General features: G+C 35.4%; 1 protein-coding gene across 1 annotated transcript in view; it reads left to right on the top strand.

Moving 5' to 3' along the window:
* Positions 1–1,430: 1,430 nt before the first annotated feature.
* KIF20A (Kinesin-like protein kif20a) overlaps positions 1,431–19,203 on the top strand; it is a 31,892-nt gene continuing 14,119 nt past the window's right edge. Inside the window, exons 1-14 of the mRNA XM_051215164.1 lie at positions 1,431–1,471; positions 1,504–1,720; positions 1,754–2,009; positions 2,040–2,227; positions 2,260–2,317; positions 2,353–2,646; positions 3,861–4,161; positions 6,043–6,366; positions 8,324–8,525; positions 10,025–10,164; positions 11,403–11,638; positions 13,888–14,066; positions 14,854–14,904; positions 17,887–18,048. Coding sequence (XP_051068354.1) covers positions 1,461–1,471; positions 1,504–1,720; positions 1,754–2,009; positions 2,040–2,227; positions 2,260–2,317; positions 2,353–2,646; positions 3,861–4,161; positions 6,043–6,366; positions 8,324–8,525; positions 10,025–10,164; positions 11,403–11,638; positions 13,888–14,066; positions 14,854–14,904; positions 17,887–18,048 — 2,619 coding nt within the window. The 5' untranslated portion in view covers positions 1,431–1,460. The remainder of the gene's footprint in view (positions 1,472–1,503; positions 1,721–1,753; positions 2,010–2,039; positions 2,228–2,259; positions 2,318–2,352; positions 2,647–3,860; positions 4,162–6,042; positions 6,367–8,323; positions 8,526–10,024; positions 10,165–11,402; positions 11,639–13,887; positions 14,067–14,853; positions 14,905–17,886; positions 18,049–19,203) is intronic.

Below are 19,203 nucleotides of genomic sequence, written 5' to 3'. Positions count from 1 at the left end.
GATTAATTCATGGGTATGCATGATATTATTGACTTTTTCACTCGATTGATTTAGTAAAAATCCTAGAGTCCAGATAAATACATGGCTTTCACCCTATGAACAATCTGAAAGAAGCCAAAGATTGAAGGAAATTTGTAGTTTAAACTGACCGAAAGTTTCTGGAATATTGTGTTCGTTGTTTGGCAATGGAACTGAAAACTTGGAAATCAAGCAGGCAGTGGTAGATAGGAAAGATATCAGGAGATAGTCCGTGGTTTAAAATAATAAATGAAACTGAAACTGTTAAGTGAAGAAACAAGATTGAAAATTAGATCCAGACAATCATCCAGCCTTTGCTTACGTTGCTGGAAAACATGTATTTACGTCAATGAAGAGCCATACTTACTAGTGGTTGATGTTTTAGCAAGTCCATTTTACTGAAGCTGCTAATAAAGCTTGCTAATGAACTATCATAGCTAATCGTGAATATAGATTATCAGTTATTGGTGTCAAACGGTCTCGTAAGCTATGAGTACTAATTGATATTACAATACAATTCACGTGAGTACTAATCAACTGATTAGCAGAAAAATGGGTTAACATAAGTAAAAACAAATCGATAAAGTTAAAGTGAGTATGAAAGCCAACAACGAGCCATATTCCTTTAGTAGGTTTCAATAATGTAGGACTGTTTTTTCTTCAGTATTAGTACATTTATCTTTGCTACTATAATAAGAGACCTAATTCCAAAATTGTAGATTTGTTATGATGTGACTACTTAATCTGTAAGATCTTACATGGGAGTCACGCAATTGTCTACACTAACTTGTCCTACGAGACAATCAAAAATATGTTATCTAGCACTTTTGTCGAACACATTTAGGCTAGGGATATGGTAATATATTTGATGTGAATATGGGTAATTAACCGCTAGTAACCATGCCTGCAAGGCCAACCTGTGCGATACTGATGACTTGTTCCCGCTTTCACCATTTTTGATTTCCTGTGTTACATGGCAGAGGTGAATATTTTCAGTAATTATATGCTCGGCTTCAAAGATCATGTGGTTAGGTACCAGTACTACTACAATATCACCTCTCTGAAACGTTCCCAAAGTAGGGGACGCAAAGAGGTAGCCGGGCCTATTGTCTGGTCTGTGAGTCATTAGTCATCCCGATATTCCTAAGAGTTCTCAAGAACCAGGAATTAAGATAATGACAGAAAATTCCGTTTCTGCTTATGAGGAGCAAAGGAAATGGGATTTAACCTTTTACAGGGTGTTCGAACTACTAGTACCAATCCCGTTGATAAAAATCATTTAGAAATACCAGAGTTTCACAGAGATACTTGTCTCAAAGGTCAGCATAAGTCATGCGAAATACCATTTTCATCACTAAGACCTGATATTGGCGTATGCTATGACCTTGGTTTATTGAAGTAGGTCAGTAGTACGCATCAGGTTTCCTAGCGGTGGATTTGAGATGGCTGGATTGTAAGTGCTACTTTGTTTTTTAAATTTTTCAGAGGGTTGGACGACAGGGCATCTGTTCTCTCCTTCATATGTCCAAGAGTACCTTCTGTAGGCATGGTTGAAGGTTTTCGCCTTTCAAGTATAAATTGCAATTTGCTTGCGGACTTCGAGTCATGTACTCGTGATGCTCAAGTAGCCCATTACAGTCACCCCATGAAAGTGTACTTACGAATAAGGCCTTATGCGTCTGATAATGGACTATTTTCCAAGGTACCATCTCAATACTGTTCACCTTAGCTACAGACCGTGTTATCTTGTCCTGATAAATGTACTGTGATTGCCTGTCCCCCAGGAATAGATGGTCCGAAACATTCATTTCGTAATCTTCAAAAGAGTGCAAATAAATTTACCTTCAATGAAGTATTTCGCCAATCAGACACCCAGGGAAAAGTTTTTGAAACTGTGGCCGCAGACAAAATCCGAGCTTTTATTGAAGGTTTGAATGGTCTTATTTTTGCATATGGTACCACTAGTTCTGGGAAAACTTACACACTTCAAGGTAATTACCAGTAACTTGCTAATTTGCCAGGGACCCGAGAAAGTGTTGGGATTATCCCTCGGTCTATATACTCCATATTCAGCCTCGTCAAGCACAGAAGCGACCCGTTCCTGATGCCAAAAGATTTCTCGGATGTAGTTAGTCTGGATGAAGATGAGGTCCAAAAAGTCTTATCTGAAAAAGCTTCTCTTATTAAGTACTCTGAAGGCATATTTGAGGTACTTGTTACAGGTTCTTACTAATTTCTTAGAATAATTCCTTCCCCCATCAAGTTAAAGAACAAACGATTTTGGATGATACTTTCACCGGTACTGTCTCGTTTTTGTTAAGTGTTTTCTTTCAGGTCAAAACCCAGGGTTCAAGCCCGCTAGTGACATACGTTTTAGCTTCTGGATAAGTTTCGTGGAGATTTATAACGAAACATTTTATGATCTACTGGATCCTACGCAGTGCTCAAGTATCTTGACTGTCCAACCAAATGGTATCACCAGCACACGAAGTAATCAGAACGTTACAAATCCTCGGAATATATTTAGTGTAAACAGCAACACATCACATGTTCCGAGTTTTGTAAGTCAACCTAGAAGAACTCCACTGGAGCTGAGGACCGACAAGAACGGAAATCTTTTTATAAAAGGTATTTTAGAAAGTGTGGTCACCTGTTAAATCCCTTCGGTCCTCGAAATTTACAAAGCTTTGTACTAAGAAAGTGATAGTTCTGAATACTTGCTTCCTCTAAATACCGCAGCTAACTAAATTTACACCCCTTTGCATTATACCAAGACTTTTAAATATTCATGTTACTGTTACGTTAACTGGCAATAAAACTATCTCGCTGTAGAATTTCTTGGACATTTCCCCTTAAGGATATTAAGCCATCTTCAATAATAATTAGGCCAAATGTACTTTAATTATTTCGATAAATTTACCGAGTGTCTAGTGAACAACTATACATGCTAAAGTTGTTAATGAATAAACACCAGATGGAATGCGAATAAATCAAATACAATGAGTTCATTTGAGTATTATCATAACAAACACAATTTCAAAGCCCTCAAAATCCACCAACATTGAATTTATACCAATCTTTATATTTACAGTAACTGGTTTTCATTATAGTGAAGATAGTATTTATCTCTATTTCTCTTTTGAAATTGTTGAGGTTTCATTGACTCGACCCATCTTAACTGACATGTATTACTACTTAAAGCATCACATAAGAGTTCCTGCACTTCTCGATAGCATCGAATCTATTTTCCTGGAAACAAATCTGTTTTGTGGTCCTCGCAGTCAGCCACTATTCTTAGTTTTCAAATCATGAATCTTAGTAGTGGGTTCGTACATAAGTTTATACACTTTTGCTACTTTTTCTTCGTATCAATAAAAGTAGATTTGTTCGGTTCGAAGTTTGACGTTAGTGGCTATTTGTCTTTTATGTATGAGGAACCATCTTGCCAAAAGTGAATCAGAATCGATGTGCACCATTGCTTTGGAATGAGGGTTTTCCAACTCCCCTAGGTGAATCCTCTATATTCATCAACCTGGTTAAAGCGCCGATCATTCGCTTTTCTTTCTCTTAATTTCGTAAACAATAGCCTCGCTACGAGAAGGCAGTGAGTAGGACTTCCTTGTCAGTGGCTGTATACATGTGGCCACGTGAGCGCATTTCGAGAGGGTGAGTTGACTCTCCGTACCCTCGACCGTACCAGGGCATTTGGGGGAATGTCTCATTCACTCATAAATAATCATCCTAAAATCTAAATACTTGAAGTATCAAATTTAATAAATTATCATTTGAAAATTTAAGTATGCTATTAATTTGAATCACTATTTTGCGTATCTTTTGGTAAGGTGTGAAATGGTATCCTGTATCTTCACCTGAAGAGGCCCTGAGACTTCTTGCTGTTGGTCGTCATTGCCAAAAGGTTGCATCAACACGTTTAAATCAAGCAAGCTCTAGATCTCATAGTATTCTGTGTGTGAAAGCTGTACGGGTAGTTGATAAAAACAATCCGAATTTCGCTCGAGTTAGTACTCTAATGTTTTGTGATTTGGCGGGAAGTGAACGTTCTGTAAAGGCTGCTACAGGTGGCCAAACACTGCGAATTCGTGAGGCTGGCAATATTAATTCAAGCTTGTTAACTTTGGGAAGGTTAGTTAATACTTATTTATTCTATTGTACTTACGAAGTAGTTCACTTTTTCAGTGGTTCAAATACTTGACTATGTCAAGATTGACGCAGAAGCGACGTCTAATGTTAAGGGTAGTTTGCAAAGATGTCAGGAAGTATTTTAAGACCAGTAGAGCATGACAGTAATAATGTTTTACTCTTGATAAGCTATGGTATGTTACGAAGCTTTCTACTGGACAATACTCGAGATAACCAGGAAGTGAAGAAATTTATTTGCTTAAATAAATATAATCTTGTTCAAGCCCCCTTAGGATTTCTGTCGTCTATCTTGTCTTCATCACTGAGTTTTAGTAGTCATACTGCCATATTTGTTAACATTTTGAAAATTTTACTAGGAGGTAAAATATCTACTATTAAAGACACAGTTAACCTGGTATCTAATAAATAAGGTTATTCTAGTGGTCTTTCGAATTTGCTAGACAGGCACTAACTCATAGTCGAACTGAATAATTAGCATGAGGATGAAATTATGTTTATTTAGTTTTATTCATTATCACATTGCTTCTATTGATTTTTGAGTAATTTTTCATCAAAAAGTATGGTGAAAATTCATGTACTATTTTCTTTAAACTAGATGATACATGAGTACATGGAACGATTTACCAAAAGGATTTAAATTACATACTTTGTATTTGGTTTAAGCATTACAGATATTTTCTATTTTGTTGAGGTTATATTATTTTGTCAGACGAACAAAAGCAACTTACGGGATGCTTCAGAGAGCATAGGTTCCACTAGTAGTAATTGAAGAATAGGAAATCAAATCTATGGCAGTGGTACAATAATTAACGAGTAAATGTTCACTGTCTAGAAAAAGAATACAGTAGCCTCACCTCGCTGTAGTGATCATTTCTAAGCCTTTCGCAGGTTGTGATTGCTTTTCTTTATTCAGTATTCGCAATTTTCTTCAGGTCCATCACACTTCATTACGAAAATTATCCTCTGTCGTGTAGAATTTAGATTTGGCTGTTTGTTACACTGTTCTGTTTCAGCATATGGCTAATGTGAATGGATTTTATTAATTTAGTTTTTGCGAATTCATTGTGAATAAAAAGACCATTGATACAACTAGATGTTCTAATTTTGTGATAATCGTAAGTAAGCCCTCAGGATTTTTGTACAGTGCATGAAATCACTGTTAAGAGAAAATTACAAAAAAAACGCAAGAATATGAGCATATCTTCGGAGTTTGAATTTCTGGAACTAAAAAGTAAGATGTTCTTTATCATCACCTGTTAACAACGGATTTTGTGTGTCTCTGATTTCTTTTCATTTGGCTAGCTGGATTATAAAAAACTTAAACACACTCAGATGCATTTGTTTACAAGTCATTTCTTGCTTATTGGCCTTACTAGTAAGACTTCTCACGTGAAACGAGGTTATGTTTCTTTTCGGAAGACAGTTCATATCCAGTGTATCGAATAATTAACAGTAAATATGATTATGGTTATCTTATCAGTAATAAATGAATAATGTAATTTTAAACACAAAAATGAAAGGTGAGGATTTATTTGACACCCAAACTAAATTAATAACTGTATGAATATGAATCTTTAAACTAAACGACTTCAACCACCAGACATTAATAATACAATTACTCATTTAAGTGTAACTAAATTTTGTAGACGATCGGGAAAAAAACAACTTAGATCAATGATATTCTAGCAAGTTAAATCTTTTTTCACCATATTAATTATCTCAACAGCGGTCTAAATAATCATCACTTTTGCTTGATAAATAATATCTCGTTTGTTTCCTTGGAAACGGAACTATTTTTTTGAATGGATATATGTGATTACGTTTCCGTACATGCTTTAATACGTTTTTGAATTTTGTTTCCAGATGTATTGAATGCCTAAGATATAACCAAGTTCACCCAGATAATCCAAAATTGGTGCCTTATAGAGATTCCAAACTTACACGTCTATTTCAAGGTTTCTTCACTGGTCAAGGCAGAGCGTGTATGATAGTCAATGCATCTCCAAATCCTGAATTATTTGATGAAACACTACATGCTCTTCGTTTTGCTGCTTTGGCCAGACAAGTTATTGTAGAAGTGAATCCTGTGCCTGAAACTTCTGTTTTACATCCAAATAAAGTGAAATGTAAACAAAGAGTTCAAGATATCAAACAAATTAAATCGTCTAATCAACCAATTGTAAAAAAGTACATTTCTTTTAAACATAAGTTTTTGTCATTTTTATACTAATGAAAGGACACAGTTTTTCCTACAAAATTTTTCACCCCACTAAAATTGGTTAAATATTTGGAAAAAAAATTCATTTTTTGTCGTTATATATTATTAAACAATTTGAGTAACGAGAGACCATCCACATCAACCTTTAGGTTTTTATTACCCAGAATTAGGATGGTTGCATTTCTCTATTTTCGTACAAATTGGAATAGTCATCATTTTTAAATATTCATGTCTTTATTATTTCAACTAATTAGTTCATGATCAGTATCCTTTAGAACTCTTGAGATCAAATCGTGTGGGATCGTTGCTTTGTTTTGCTATAGGCTTGTCACCAATTTCAAAACTTCGGTTAGGGTTAGAGAAATCTTATACTAATATCCTGACTTGAAAGTCAGCTGAAGTATAATTGTAGGTTAGCTGATCTGTTCCTTAAAGTATTCCATCACCCTTAAACGGGAATTATTACACTTCCTATCCATTAGGTTCACATAATTCAGGTGTTGCGAACATATGCTTGTCGCTAGTTTAAAAAATTCATCAACATGACTATATTCAAGTTAAAAGGAAATTCGTTCTTGTTTCATTAATTATTCTTATCTACTCCTATTTTAATCTTAGGTCTAGAGGAAACTCTTAATTTTAATAATGTTCTGTTTGTGACTGGGAAACGTGGCTTTTAAAGTGAAGGATTTCTATAGGTTACTGTTATTTGATCATTGGTACCTTCGAAGCACTGCTTGAATATCTTGGAACAACTAAGTCAGTTATGGTGAGATTAATCACAGGGTACTGGGTAAATATAGCAAATTTTTTGGTGAGGTTGTAAATCTCCATCGATTGAGGTGCCCAGGACATGTGTAGCATATCCCTAACCTCTGTCTACCTCCGTGTCTGATGTCTGCTGGTGTAGGTGTAGTTTGGAAGAAAACTAGGGACTGCCAAATCAAGACGTGTTATCAGTTCATAAAGTCATTGACTGTTGGAGCGATCCACGTTGGTAGGTACAAACTATCTGGTTGGGGTCTGCGTAATAACCATGGCCAGTGGTTGAAGACGTTGGGTGATGTGACTTGAAATCGGTTGGAATGGTGTTGATGCACTTTGTCTTAAAATATGGATACTTTCTGTTAAGCGAATTCGTTCAGTAGTTATGTTGTTCATACCTAATCTTTTCTATTACTGCCACTACTACTTTGGGATCTTACTGTGTTGATGTCGTGTCGCAACATGAACTGATGCATATATTTCCCAGGTTTCATGCTACATACGACTAATTTACTGGTGAGGTTTTTACAAAATAAAGCTAACTTAACTACATAAAGTAGTGTATTCTAAATTCTATAGTCCCTAGCTTTACTGTTCATTGTTTCTGATGTTCTGGTGTATCAAGTCAGTTTAAAGAAGTATCGAATTGTGTCAACTTAAATAGCTTTCATCAATAGATAACGTATTATGTAGTGATTAAAGTTAGTTGCCAATCATCGTAGTATTTAAACCAGCGATCTGGTTAGTAACTCAGTTTTGCCACTTAATTAATAAGTAGTTCATTGACATGATAATCAAGAGGTTTCTTGTAAAAAGTTTGACATAATCTATGTTTCCTTCCAACCTAAGTCTATTCGTAAATACTGAGTTCTAACTGTGGTTTTCTCTGACGAACTATATATATTGTATCGGGTTACTGTTTTCCTTGTAGTCGTTATTGAAAATATAAAGGTAACTAAGTGTTTAGTTGATACTTTAAATTGACCAATAACCCAACTTGTTAAGTGGTAAGTCGCTGAATACGTGCGTAATCAAAATTAGTATTCCCACCCACGCCATCTTATTGTTTCTTTTGTCTACAATATTTACTATTCAGAGATATAACTCTATGTACCCCAAACGATAACCCGTATGCCTATATTTCCTTTCTAAAAATCTCAGGATTGTAGGGTCAGATTCTGTTTTGGAGCCTCAGTCAACTCGTTGGTCTGAAGATGATTTTGATAAGAAAGCTTTATCACTAGATGAAGTATCTGGCGAAGTTAGCTCACCGGTTGATTTGGATTATTTATCTTCTTCACAAGCAATGACCCCATCAAATAATGATGGAACTGAACTGGTATTAGATCATTTCAATAAAGAGGTATGTTTTCGTTTTACCCAAGTTTACTCATGTAAATAATTGTGATATTTACCTTGTACAATGGATGGTTTGAATTTTCCTGTGGAACATGTTACTGATAATATGTTCACATACTAATCAAGAAGAAGTAAACACTAGATTCGTTAATCACCTAACTAATCTTGGGAGCCTCATCGGCCCTGGCGAGTTGGTATCTGGCGAAATTTCGGTAAGGATTCAGAAAGCCCACTTGATTTTGCCAACTTGCGTCACCTGTAGCACAGGAAAGATGTCCATCTGGCTACCAAAATGAAAGTGTAATGAGTGGCAGTCCTCTCTGTATTTCTCTTTATTTGTCACACATGATCTATAAATGTAAATGATACAGGTAACCTGCAGAGTTTGGACTATGGGTGACCTCGAAGCATAACTCGCGTATCATGGGAAAAATCAGTGAGCTACCTTAAGGCTAGACATAAGATATTAAGCAAAGGTAAGTCGGTTGACAAGATTGTGAATCTTTATCAACTGTGTTGGTTGGGTCGTGTATTACACATACTTAACCACCGCATGCCTTGAAACGTGAAGTTATTTGGTATAGAAGTGGGTTGGAGGAAATATATGGATGACCAAACCAAAACTTGTCGTCAGTCTATGAAATTACTGACTGTTGAACTGAGGTGTGTAGTATGTCCAAACTATCTGATCGAGGTTCATGCAATAACTCCCTCTGGATCTCGAGTCGCATTATCCTTTCATACATACCTTTTTATTATATCTTTCATAACCACATTCCTAACGTTTAGTCTTTCTTATTATCTTGGTTACTACATTATTTTGATATCTTTTGCTATTCACCTTGTTAATTTTAGTATGGCGATCTGGACTAATCCACGTTTGTCATGGTTGACTGGCTGCGTTTTTATTTTCACTGTCAACTGTGAACATTGTTTTGATTTTGTGAAAGATTTCAAATAAACTCTAAAATCCAAAACTAAGATACAACAGTTTTCTAGTAATCCCTAGGTTTTAATCGTCCTACTACTTACTATTAAATTAGTAATTAAAAAATGATTTTTCAACTAGTCAACTTCTCACAGTAATCAAATTTCTTATTCTTGTGGTAGTATTCAATTTTGTATCATTAGCCACAACATACATTGTTGAACTTTTTTTAGTTAGTTGCTCTGCTCTTTTTAATCTTTTACCAATCGTAATTTCCGTAAACGTGATTTTGCTTCTTAGTTAAATATAAAGTATGGTAAATTATTAAAAGATACGTTTTTACTGACGTGGGCAAAAGATTAACTTCGTTTAGTGCTGACGCCTCTTCGTTGAGGTATTAGAATGAAACATGAGCTCATTATAGTCTAAGTGAATCCCATCGTGCTTGAACTGGTTGTTTGCACGTATATTTGCCTGCGTTGATAATAATTTACACTTATCACCAAAAATAATCACCTCTCTGTTTCTCGTTTTCTTAAGTAACCCAGAACTTTTCCGTATATTCCTTGTAACAGGAACTAATTACGATGGTAAAAGATCTCTCTGAACAATTGTTTGAATCGAAAGGTCAGTTGGTGGAACAAGAAGCACGTTTAAGGGCGGAAATGTGTGATAATATGAATCAGCAGATCATTGATTTTGAAAATAAGTTTGAGTAAGTTATTTTAAGGACTTTTTTTCCCGAGGGATATTTATCTACTTAAAATAAGATTTATTTTACGGATCATTTAATTACTTCATCACGAAGTTATATATATATATATATATATATATATATATATATATATATATATACCGAAATCTTAAAGAATGCCTTCCAAGTTTCGGATCTCGAATGATTCGCTTCAACCCCTAACAAAACATTCGATATGATCGTCATCACTTAGCTTCAGAGACCCTTCCCATAAACGTTACAGGTTGACACAGAAACTTATCTAAATAGATGAACAAAATTGTTATTGTTATGAATCTGTATCTGAATATCAACTTTCTTTCCAGGTTACAATATACCTCATTGACGGATGTCGACAATTATGTCCCGACCGTTATTGCTACCTTGACGTGGTGGTCAGGCTTGCCTATCGTGATGAACGGATCGAGCTATACTGGTTGGAACAATCGTTCCTCAAGGTCCTACCATGCCAGACAGGTTGGTTGAATAGCGGTAAGACTAAAATCAACAAATCCAAGAGCTAAATCGTACTGCTGACGGTACGGATATGTGGCTGCAGTAAGGTGTTTCCTCCAGGCAGACAGTATAACAGCGGTGCTGCCTTCCCATAAGGGAGGGTGGGGTCAGAAAAGGTTGACCATAAAAACGTGCAGTTCGCCTTATCCCACGGATTTTAGTCTCCGGCGGTAAGGTCCCAACAAGTACGGAGCTAACAGCACTGAAGACCACAGGTATGGAGTCTAGATTCAGGACTTCTTGTTGATTATTTTCTGCAACTACGATGGTGATGTAACTCGCTTGCCGAGTTTGGTTTCTTACACTGGACTTCGAGCTACACTTCGTTTGAGAGCTAGTAATACTACCTAGCTACTTGAAGCAAATGCGTGGAGCAGGGCTCAAATCTTCGACCTAGAGGTCGAAACGAATCCCGTAGCCACTAGGACACCGTTTCACTTAAACTGTTCCATATATATTACTTAAAGGGTTTTCATAATTAGGAAGAGCGCTTTATGAAATATATCGTGAAATCTAAGATTATTGGGTGTTAAATAGTGATAATAACTCCATGGATGATATCCAAACCCACTCATTTTCTAGATAGCATATAAATCCAGTCAGCTTTTTCATTTCACTTTATAAATAAGTATTATAAAAACACATTTTTGTATGTGTGAGCTTATCTCGTTTAATCGTTTTACACTCACTTATTTCCTTCATAGAGCACTATTAAAAAGTAGAGAGAATTATCTATATGAAGAATCAAATGTGCGTATGCGTAATATTGTTCAATCAGTGAATCAACGTCAAACTCATCCAACTAACAATTCTAAACGTTTATGTCCAAATGATTCAGATGCTAGTAGCAGTGATGAGGATATTTCACAAATCGACAACTCTTTACAAGAAAATATTGTAAAGATAAAACAACCTTTGGGAGTATGTGACAATTGTTCAGGTAGATACATATACGCTTTCTTGTACTTTTTAAGTTGGTTTGTCAATCAATTATGGTAGATGATGTTAACTTCTGAATTATAGAAGTATATCAGACTTTCTTTTGTCCATGTACGTAAGGTAGAATTTTGTGACTGATTGATCACTGAACAGTAACCAATGTCTTGTTTGTCTAAACTTTTTAGTGCAAATCGAATTCTGTAGATCAAGTTTCAATATAGCCACTAGTCTAAGTGACCCGACATCGCATACACCATATTGAAGTGTTAGGTGGATGAAGGTTGTCATTAGAAAACCGTGGATGTAGGTTTCGAACCGGGTCTCTATGTAGTCGGAGCAAGATGGTTTACGAGTTGTTATAAAAGGCCAAAAGCATCTAATTTGCTTACTGCCTATTTTCATTGAAGTTTTTACGAGCGTTGCATTTTTAATACAAAGGATATGAGTTGTTTGATGTTTTTCAGTAGCATAGTAAGTGAATTTAAGACGAAAATGACAATATTCAAACTACTGTCCATCAGTAACTGTAACTTTTTGGATAGTGTATTCTTATTCATAATGGAAAAATATACAATGTCTATAAAACCAAACCAACAATCAGGATTTTTGTGTATTTCAAGATATATGGTTAAATGTTGGATTGTATGACGTTACAGTTTTATTTCTCACGAAAAAGTTATGTGCGTATTTGTGTAGGAATTATTTATCTTCACTCTTCATATTATTGGTCAGTTAGTCATCCATATTTAACATAGAGCCCTGGCAAAACAGTGCGTTAGCTCGATTTACCATAGCACATTAACATATCAAGATGAGATTGGCAAGACTTATCGTAAAGGATTCGAAATAACATAATGGCAATGATAATGAAAAACACTAAAGACTGTAGAATACGGTTCGAAAAGATGAGTTCGCGATATAAATGCATGAAAAAAAGTATTGAAGCCCAAGGTGAAAAATTAACGAATAAATTTGCTCTACTGTAATCAATTCCAAGCCGTCACCCATCTCCAATTATTGATCAAAGACATCACATGAACTCCAATCAGATTATCTAAACTTCCATATCGGATAAGAAATGATATTTTCCTCAAGTGACTTAATTTCCACTCAATCACTCGTCACTTGTAAAAACTTTAAAACTCTGTTAGAAATAAATATCTTTATATTTGAACTACATTTTGCTAAAAGCTGAAGTTTATTTACATTCTCATTTTTAATGAAACAAAATCTTATCGGTTTTACCATTTAAAGTAGTTTGAGGGAACTGAAAAAATGTTTAATGAATCCATAAAATTGGTTACTATCTAACTCACTGGTTGTCTAATTATTGCCAATATGTGACAAAAGAATTTAACGAAAATTTTGAAGTGATCTTTAAAAATATCTCAACTCAGACAGTAATCATGTGCTCACTTGTTACTAGATTTAAGGTGAATTCATAAATTTCAAACATGTTGGGAATAAAACTGCGGTCAACAATGTCTTTGGCTGATCTTCGTGCTATATCACGAATTGATTGAAGTCGGCGTTGTAAAATTGGACGTCGACCTACCGTAAGACCTACAAGTCCTGAGTTTGGTTTGCGGCGAGTTCATGGGTACATATTATCAAGGAACTAAATACTAGGTCGAAACGGCTTCCCATTACTCCCTGGTTTTCAATGCTACCCCGAATTAGATCAATCTTTAACAAACACTACTTATAAATCACAAAGTCTGAATTAGAACTTGTGATTAGTGCAGTTCAACCCGGAAATATATATCATTCCAATATCATCGGTTGGTATAACAACACTATTATGAGTTGACTAAAGTTGCTAAAACTCGAAACCTTTTGATTTCAACTCATTGGTCTAATAAAATTAATACTGTAGCCTTAAAACTAAGCTCCTTAGGTGTTCGTTGATTAATGAATTTCACATTTGGAAGGAATATATCTTTTCAGTAATTCTTAACCTTTTTCTATTGACTCTCTGGTTAATGTAAGCATGTCATTCAGTTATTCATAAGCAACATATACATTGGTTCAAGTTACTACATTATACCACCACAGTGAGATGGAATTATCAAGTTGACTGATGGAGTAGTAAAAATAGTAGTGTGAACACGTAAAGAAAGTGAATTTTTATATAACTGGTTAAACAACACGTGTTGTATATTTTCGTGTATATATCGACTATGCTTGTTAATTAGTATGTATATTTCAATATTGTCATCATCCATATGTCTGTCTGTATAATTCCTTTAGCACAAACAATCAAAATAGCACAACTTTTACAAACAATTAAACAGTCAGAGAATCAAATTGCGGAATTACAAGGTGACTTAGCAGATCAAAAAGATATCATTGAAAATCTTATGCGTGAACTAGATCGTATTCGAGTAGAGAATAGAAGATTAGATTTTACAGTCGCTCAACAAAATCAGGTAATCTTACTTTATTATGTGTGTGTATCTTCAATTTGATTACTAAAATTAGATTGTGATCAGTATCATTCAGCATGTTTATTATATATTTAACTCCTTCTGGAATTATTTTCCTTGCCATGTTGAATTTGTTAATTAGTAGTAAACGGTGTATTGTAGTATGTTTGTGCTCGTATGCATAGAAAAGCTTGTGTTTTGTAGACCTGAAAAAGAGCAGAGAATTTCAGCTGACAACTTGGTCGGTACACAAATTCTCTAAAATGGTCGAGGATAAAGAGAGTCCGCTCCCTTTCTAGAAATCTCATACGGTCTCGCGTTTTTAGCCTACCAACCTTCACATGGAGAGTGTGTTTTATCAAAGTGAAAAGACGAGTAGCGAACTGCTGGATCTTAGACCGGGGATGTTGGAAACGGAATGTTCAAATAAAAGTGTTGCGAAGTCCTAAGTCCAAATCGATGTTCCTGAAAAGACCCATGGCGTGCGAACCTATTGTAGTCACTGGCTACCATGGGACTGTGTTTCCTGACACTACTCCACTACCTTGTTAACTAGACCTTTAGGCTAAATGTTCAATAAGCATTCGTCTGGGAGAACCTTCTACTTTGACTTAGGTATCTGAGTAGTATTACACTCACCCAAATATATATAAGTGGAAAATAAGCATACCAATTGGTTTATTTACATGTAATATATATTTCCTAATGTCCTATTCTAAGTAAAATCTTACTTGTTTCTTCTTATCCCATTTTTTTCGCAATTGTAATTTTACTAATAAAATTTGGGAAGTCTAATAAGCTTAAAACCGATGTACAAATTCAAGCAGAACTAAATGATGAGGTGAGATATTTCTAATATTGGTTTATTTTACTTATTGTTAAATAATCTACGTTTTTATTAGTCACGGGTTTAATTAATGGCTAAAGATAATAAAATATGAAATTTATTGCGACAGTTGTTTCACTATGCAGCGGATCTATCAAATGGGACAAATGTGCATCAACCTAGGTTACCATATTGCATAAACATAGTGAGATAAAATTAACATAATTAATAGTAAAGGAGTAAAAATAATGGTACTATTAATGATAGTGCAAACTGTTTACGATTAGAGAATAAAGTTTGTAAAGAAGGGGTGAATCGAAAGTATAAAAAGCCTGAAAAGCTATTAAGGCACATGACTTTGGGTAAGATAACGAGTGAATGCATCTACGCCACTGCAATCTATTCTGAGTCATATCATCTAATGTCTCCCACTGCTGATCGCAATCATCATGCGAACCCTAACCACAGAGTATGCATCGACCAACATGGCTCAGGCCCAGCAGTGAACAACTTCGTGAACTAATGCCACGTTCTGTACTAGTCTTTTTAAGCTTTCTTTCAACCCTTGTCCTACACCAACCAACAGCGCTCGTCGAGGCACATGGTGGTTGGGAATACGGAACACATATCCTAACCACTTCAGTTGATAAAGATTCAACTAATCATTCATATTTACCTAGTACCCTACACCTAATCTTAGAATTCTTGACTTGTTTGTCATTTGAAGTTCGTAGCTGACTCCAGTGTAATGGAGTGATGAACGATGTCTACAGAATATAGATCCAAATTACTTCGTATATGTTCTGTCGATTTAACTAGTTTAAAACAATAGTATATACAAGGTCGAATAAAAGTGTTTGGGATACTTATATTTTATTCATCCGTTTCGGCAGATTGACGAAGAAATGAAGAGCGGAGCTGACAGTTGTGTCTTCTCAAAATACTACTCAATACATGTATTAATAAACCTCAAAATAGTGATAGAAAGGAGAGAGACATAGGATAAGATAATAAGTGTACAGGCGCACACATACATGCACAAGTGCATATGAAACGTATGTGTACAGTTAAAGGACGTGAATATAAGACTTACATTTATTGAAGGTCACAGCTTCTTATGAAGGTAATGGAATTATTGGGATGGTAAAAATGTCACAATATTAACAGTGCGTGTGGGTTACAAAAGTCTGTTCAAAATTTTGGATAGATCACACATACGTGTGATAGCATAGAGGCTGCTAAAGTTACACCATGTGCGAATGGTGCTTCGAAGACGCCTTCAAAGACACCAAGTACTTGCAACATATATTTGTTTCCTACTTTGGTAGACAATGTTTCACAACCATAGAATAATAAACCGTGAATTGCTCCTCAGTGACCTTGTTCTTTCGTTGTCAAACGGACATCCCGTCTACACTGTACGTGATGCAAGCTGGCAAAGTCAAACTCGGTCGATTATCCAACTCGGGAATTTTTTATTATTTTCTGAAATTTAGCGTTGGACTTACCAGAACCGATCCAGTTAATAAGGTAATCTAGGTGGTCAGATTGCTCAATTGATCTTTACACTTTAAGCACATTGATTGACTCCGTAGTAATTAATCTCGAAACCCAACTATCATGCCTTATGATGACAAAATCCCACGAGACGAAATTTTCCTCAATTCAATTATTATTTGATAAGTATTTGGTTGATAACGCCTATAATGAGTTATTTGCAACTATTCTTAAATATTAATAATCAGTCTCATATAGTTTCTCAAATAAATTGATAGGTACTTTCTATCCTGTTCATTCGTCCTAAGTTGACTGTTTTCAATGTAAACTACGTTAAACTACGATTATTATTAGTACACATATATATCTGGTGCCCCCCTTGTACCAATATTTATGTGTTCAAATAAATAATTAATACACTTGATGAATAGGGTTTTATTTGTTTTTCCCTTTATGATCAATTTGTTTTTCCCCCGACTTTCTGACATACCGTAATACGGCCTGTAACTGATTTACCATGCAAGAATTTGTGCATTCAGCAGGAAAAACTTTACATAGGTTTCTTGCTAGTTGGCACTCGTCAAAAAGGCGTATCTGTAACCTCGAGAGAGTATCAGTTTCCTGAAGATTCCAGGTGTATCTTGTTGATGTTTATTATTTTTATTTATTTAAACACACAAACACTGATACAAGGAGGCACCAAACAAGATATGCGCCACATAAATCATTCGATTAATGTGAGGGCTGGGATACTGCCCGGATGCCCAAACCGAAGCAGGTGATTTTCTTAGGGGGCCACACCCAGAGCCTTTGACCTGTAGGTCTAATCCACAGAGATGCAGTCCTATGTTAGCCGGTGACCAACAATCGGTTCTTACGCCATTTGTTTCCTTAGGATCCTGTAGCTCATATACACCATCAGTTTGGAATGAGGGTTTTCCAACTCCCCTCAGTGGATTCCTTAAATCCACCAGGCCGGTTAAGGCACCGGACATTCTTTTTTCGTCCTCTCAATTTCGTAAACAACAGCCTCGCCACGAGAAGGCAATGAGTAAGACTTCCTTGTCAGTGGCTGTATACACGTGGCCATGTGTGAGTATTTCGGTAGGGCGAGCTAACTCTTCCCACTCGGCCGTACCAGAGCATTTGGGGGCGAGTGCCAACTAACATGAAATATTTTTCCAGGGTTCCCTACTGACTACCTCCAACCACCTAAGATCAAAACATAGTGCACATAATATCGAGTCACTTAGACTAATGGGCACATTAAGAATCGATCAGCGTTAGTCACTACTCAGTAATCAATCAGTGATACAGGTTTGTTTTGTCTAATTTGAGCCACATATTAAATATGAAGGCTAATTGTAATACCATATAGTTTCCCAGATCGAAGTAGAAAATATTCAATTGCTCCACACACCGTTAAGTGAATAAAGTTTACCTTTTTTATACCTATCAGTGAAACTAGAGATGATATTTTCCTTTCTTTTGAATGTTTAGCACGTTGTTTCATCCAGTGACTCTTTGAAAGTAGATGACTTAGATGATTCGTGTATTACTATCAATTTACCCAAAATTACTGCATTTGCAAATGATCATGTTACAAATAAGATGAATCCACATTCATTCTATGAAAGTCCTGAGTCAAAAGTGACAATACAGGTATTTTCTCGTTAACTTTTGATTGCTTCTAGTGTTTGAATTTTTTTGTCCGTGCTTTTTTTCCAAAGCATTGTATGTATCAAGCATTATCACTCACTGGTGATCAATTCATTGTTTCCGATGACAGGAATGTTTTATGGTAATGATGTATTGTCGAATCATATACTCCTATTAAAAGTCATTTTCAACTTTTTGCACAAACTTCAATACACGATTACTAAACTGTTCTACTTTATTACTTTCAACATATATCGACTTGCTAAACCTATGCACTTTTATGCAAGGTTTTGTGTTGATATATCGATTAGTAGAATATTCTTTCCTTAGTGTTGGTTAATACACTGAGTGCTTTATGTTATGAAATTTTTCAAACAATCAATAGTGATCTAACCGACTGGAGTGTGTTACTGCTCCCATTTATCAAGTTAAATACTTTTGCTTGATACATTTCAGAGGTACTGCATCATTACTTCAAATTATGAAAAATAACTTTTGATCATTTACGAATTACTCACTTTGAAATTAGCCTATGGATAGAATCATACTTGTAACCTCTTGCTATAATTTGCTCAGTGATTCGTAACATCTTTAACATTGTAGAAAAAGCAATTTGAAGTAATCAGTTTAGGTGACAACCGATGAAGTGGTAGCAAAGTAAGTGAGAATACTTGAGTATCGATTAGTAGGCTATATATTTAAACCCCGCCACATATACTTCGTTTTAGACTAGGTACTATCTTAGTCCCCATACTTAAATTGGGGCTTAAAGCATAACATACAAATATATCCCCAATATACAAGTTTTATTGTTGGAATTGAGTCAGTCAACACTAGACTGTGGATATATGTTTTGTGATTTTTCTCTCCCATCAGCCGGTGATATTGTCTACCATTTTAAAGTGAGTTGTGCCTACTTAGAGATTCGAGTCATACAATACGATAAGTTTTTTTATCTAGTATTAACTAGTGCAAAGTAAAGGAAGTGAGTTTCAAGGTTTAACTGTTCCATCTCATGGTGTCTTGAGGACCATCGTGTTAATTGATTCCAGTCCTGCAATGGTAAAGATGATTTGTAGCTCATGTGGATTATTTTAGTGGATATTTTTCTTAGAGGTGAATGTTTTAATTGTGAAGCTTCCTTTGTTGATCTAAACA

The sequence above is a fragment of the Schistosoma haematobium genome, chromosome 2 (genome assembly GCF_000699445.3).
Source record: "Schistosoma haematobium chromosome 2, whole genome shotgun sequence".
In the NCBI taxonomy this organism is placed as follows: Eukaryota; Metazoa; Platyhelminthes; class Trematoda; order Strigeidida; family Schistosomatidae; genus Schistosoma; species Schistosoma haematobium.
Note: the sequence above shows the minus strand (reverse complement) of the source record. Positions and strands in the feature narration are given on the sequence as shown.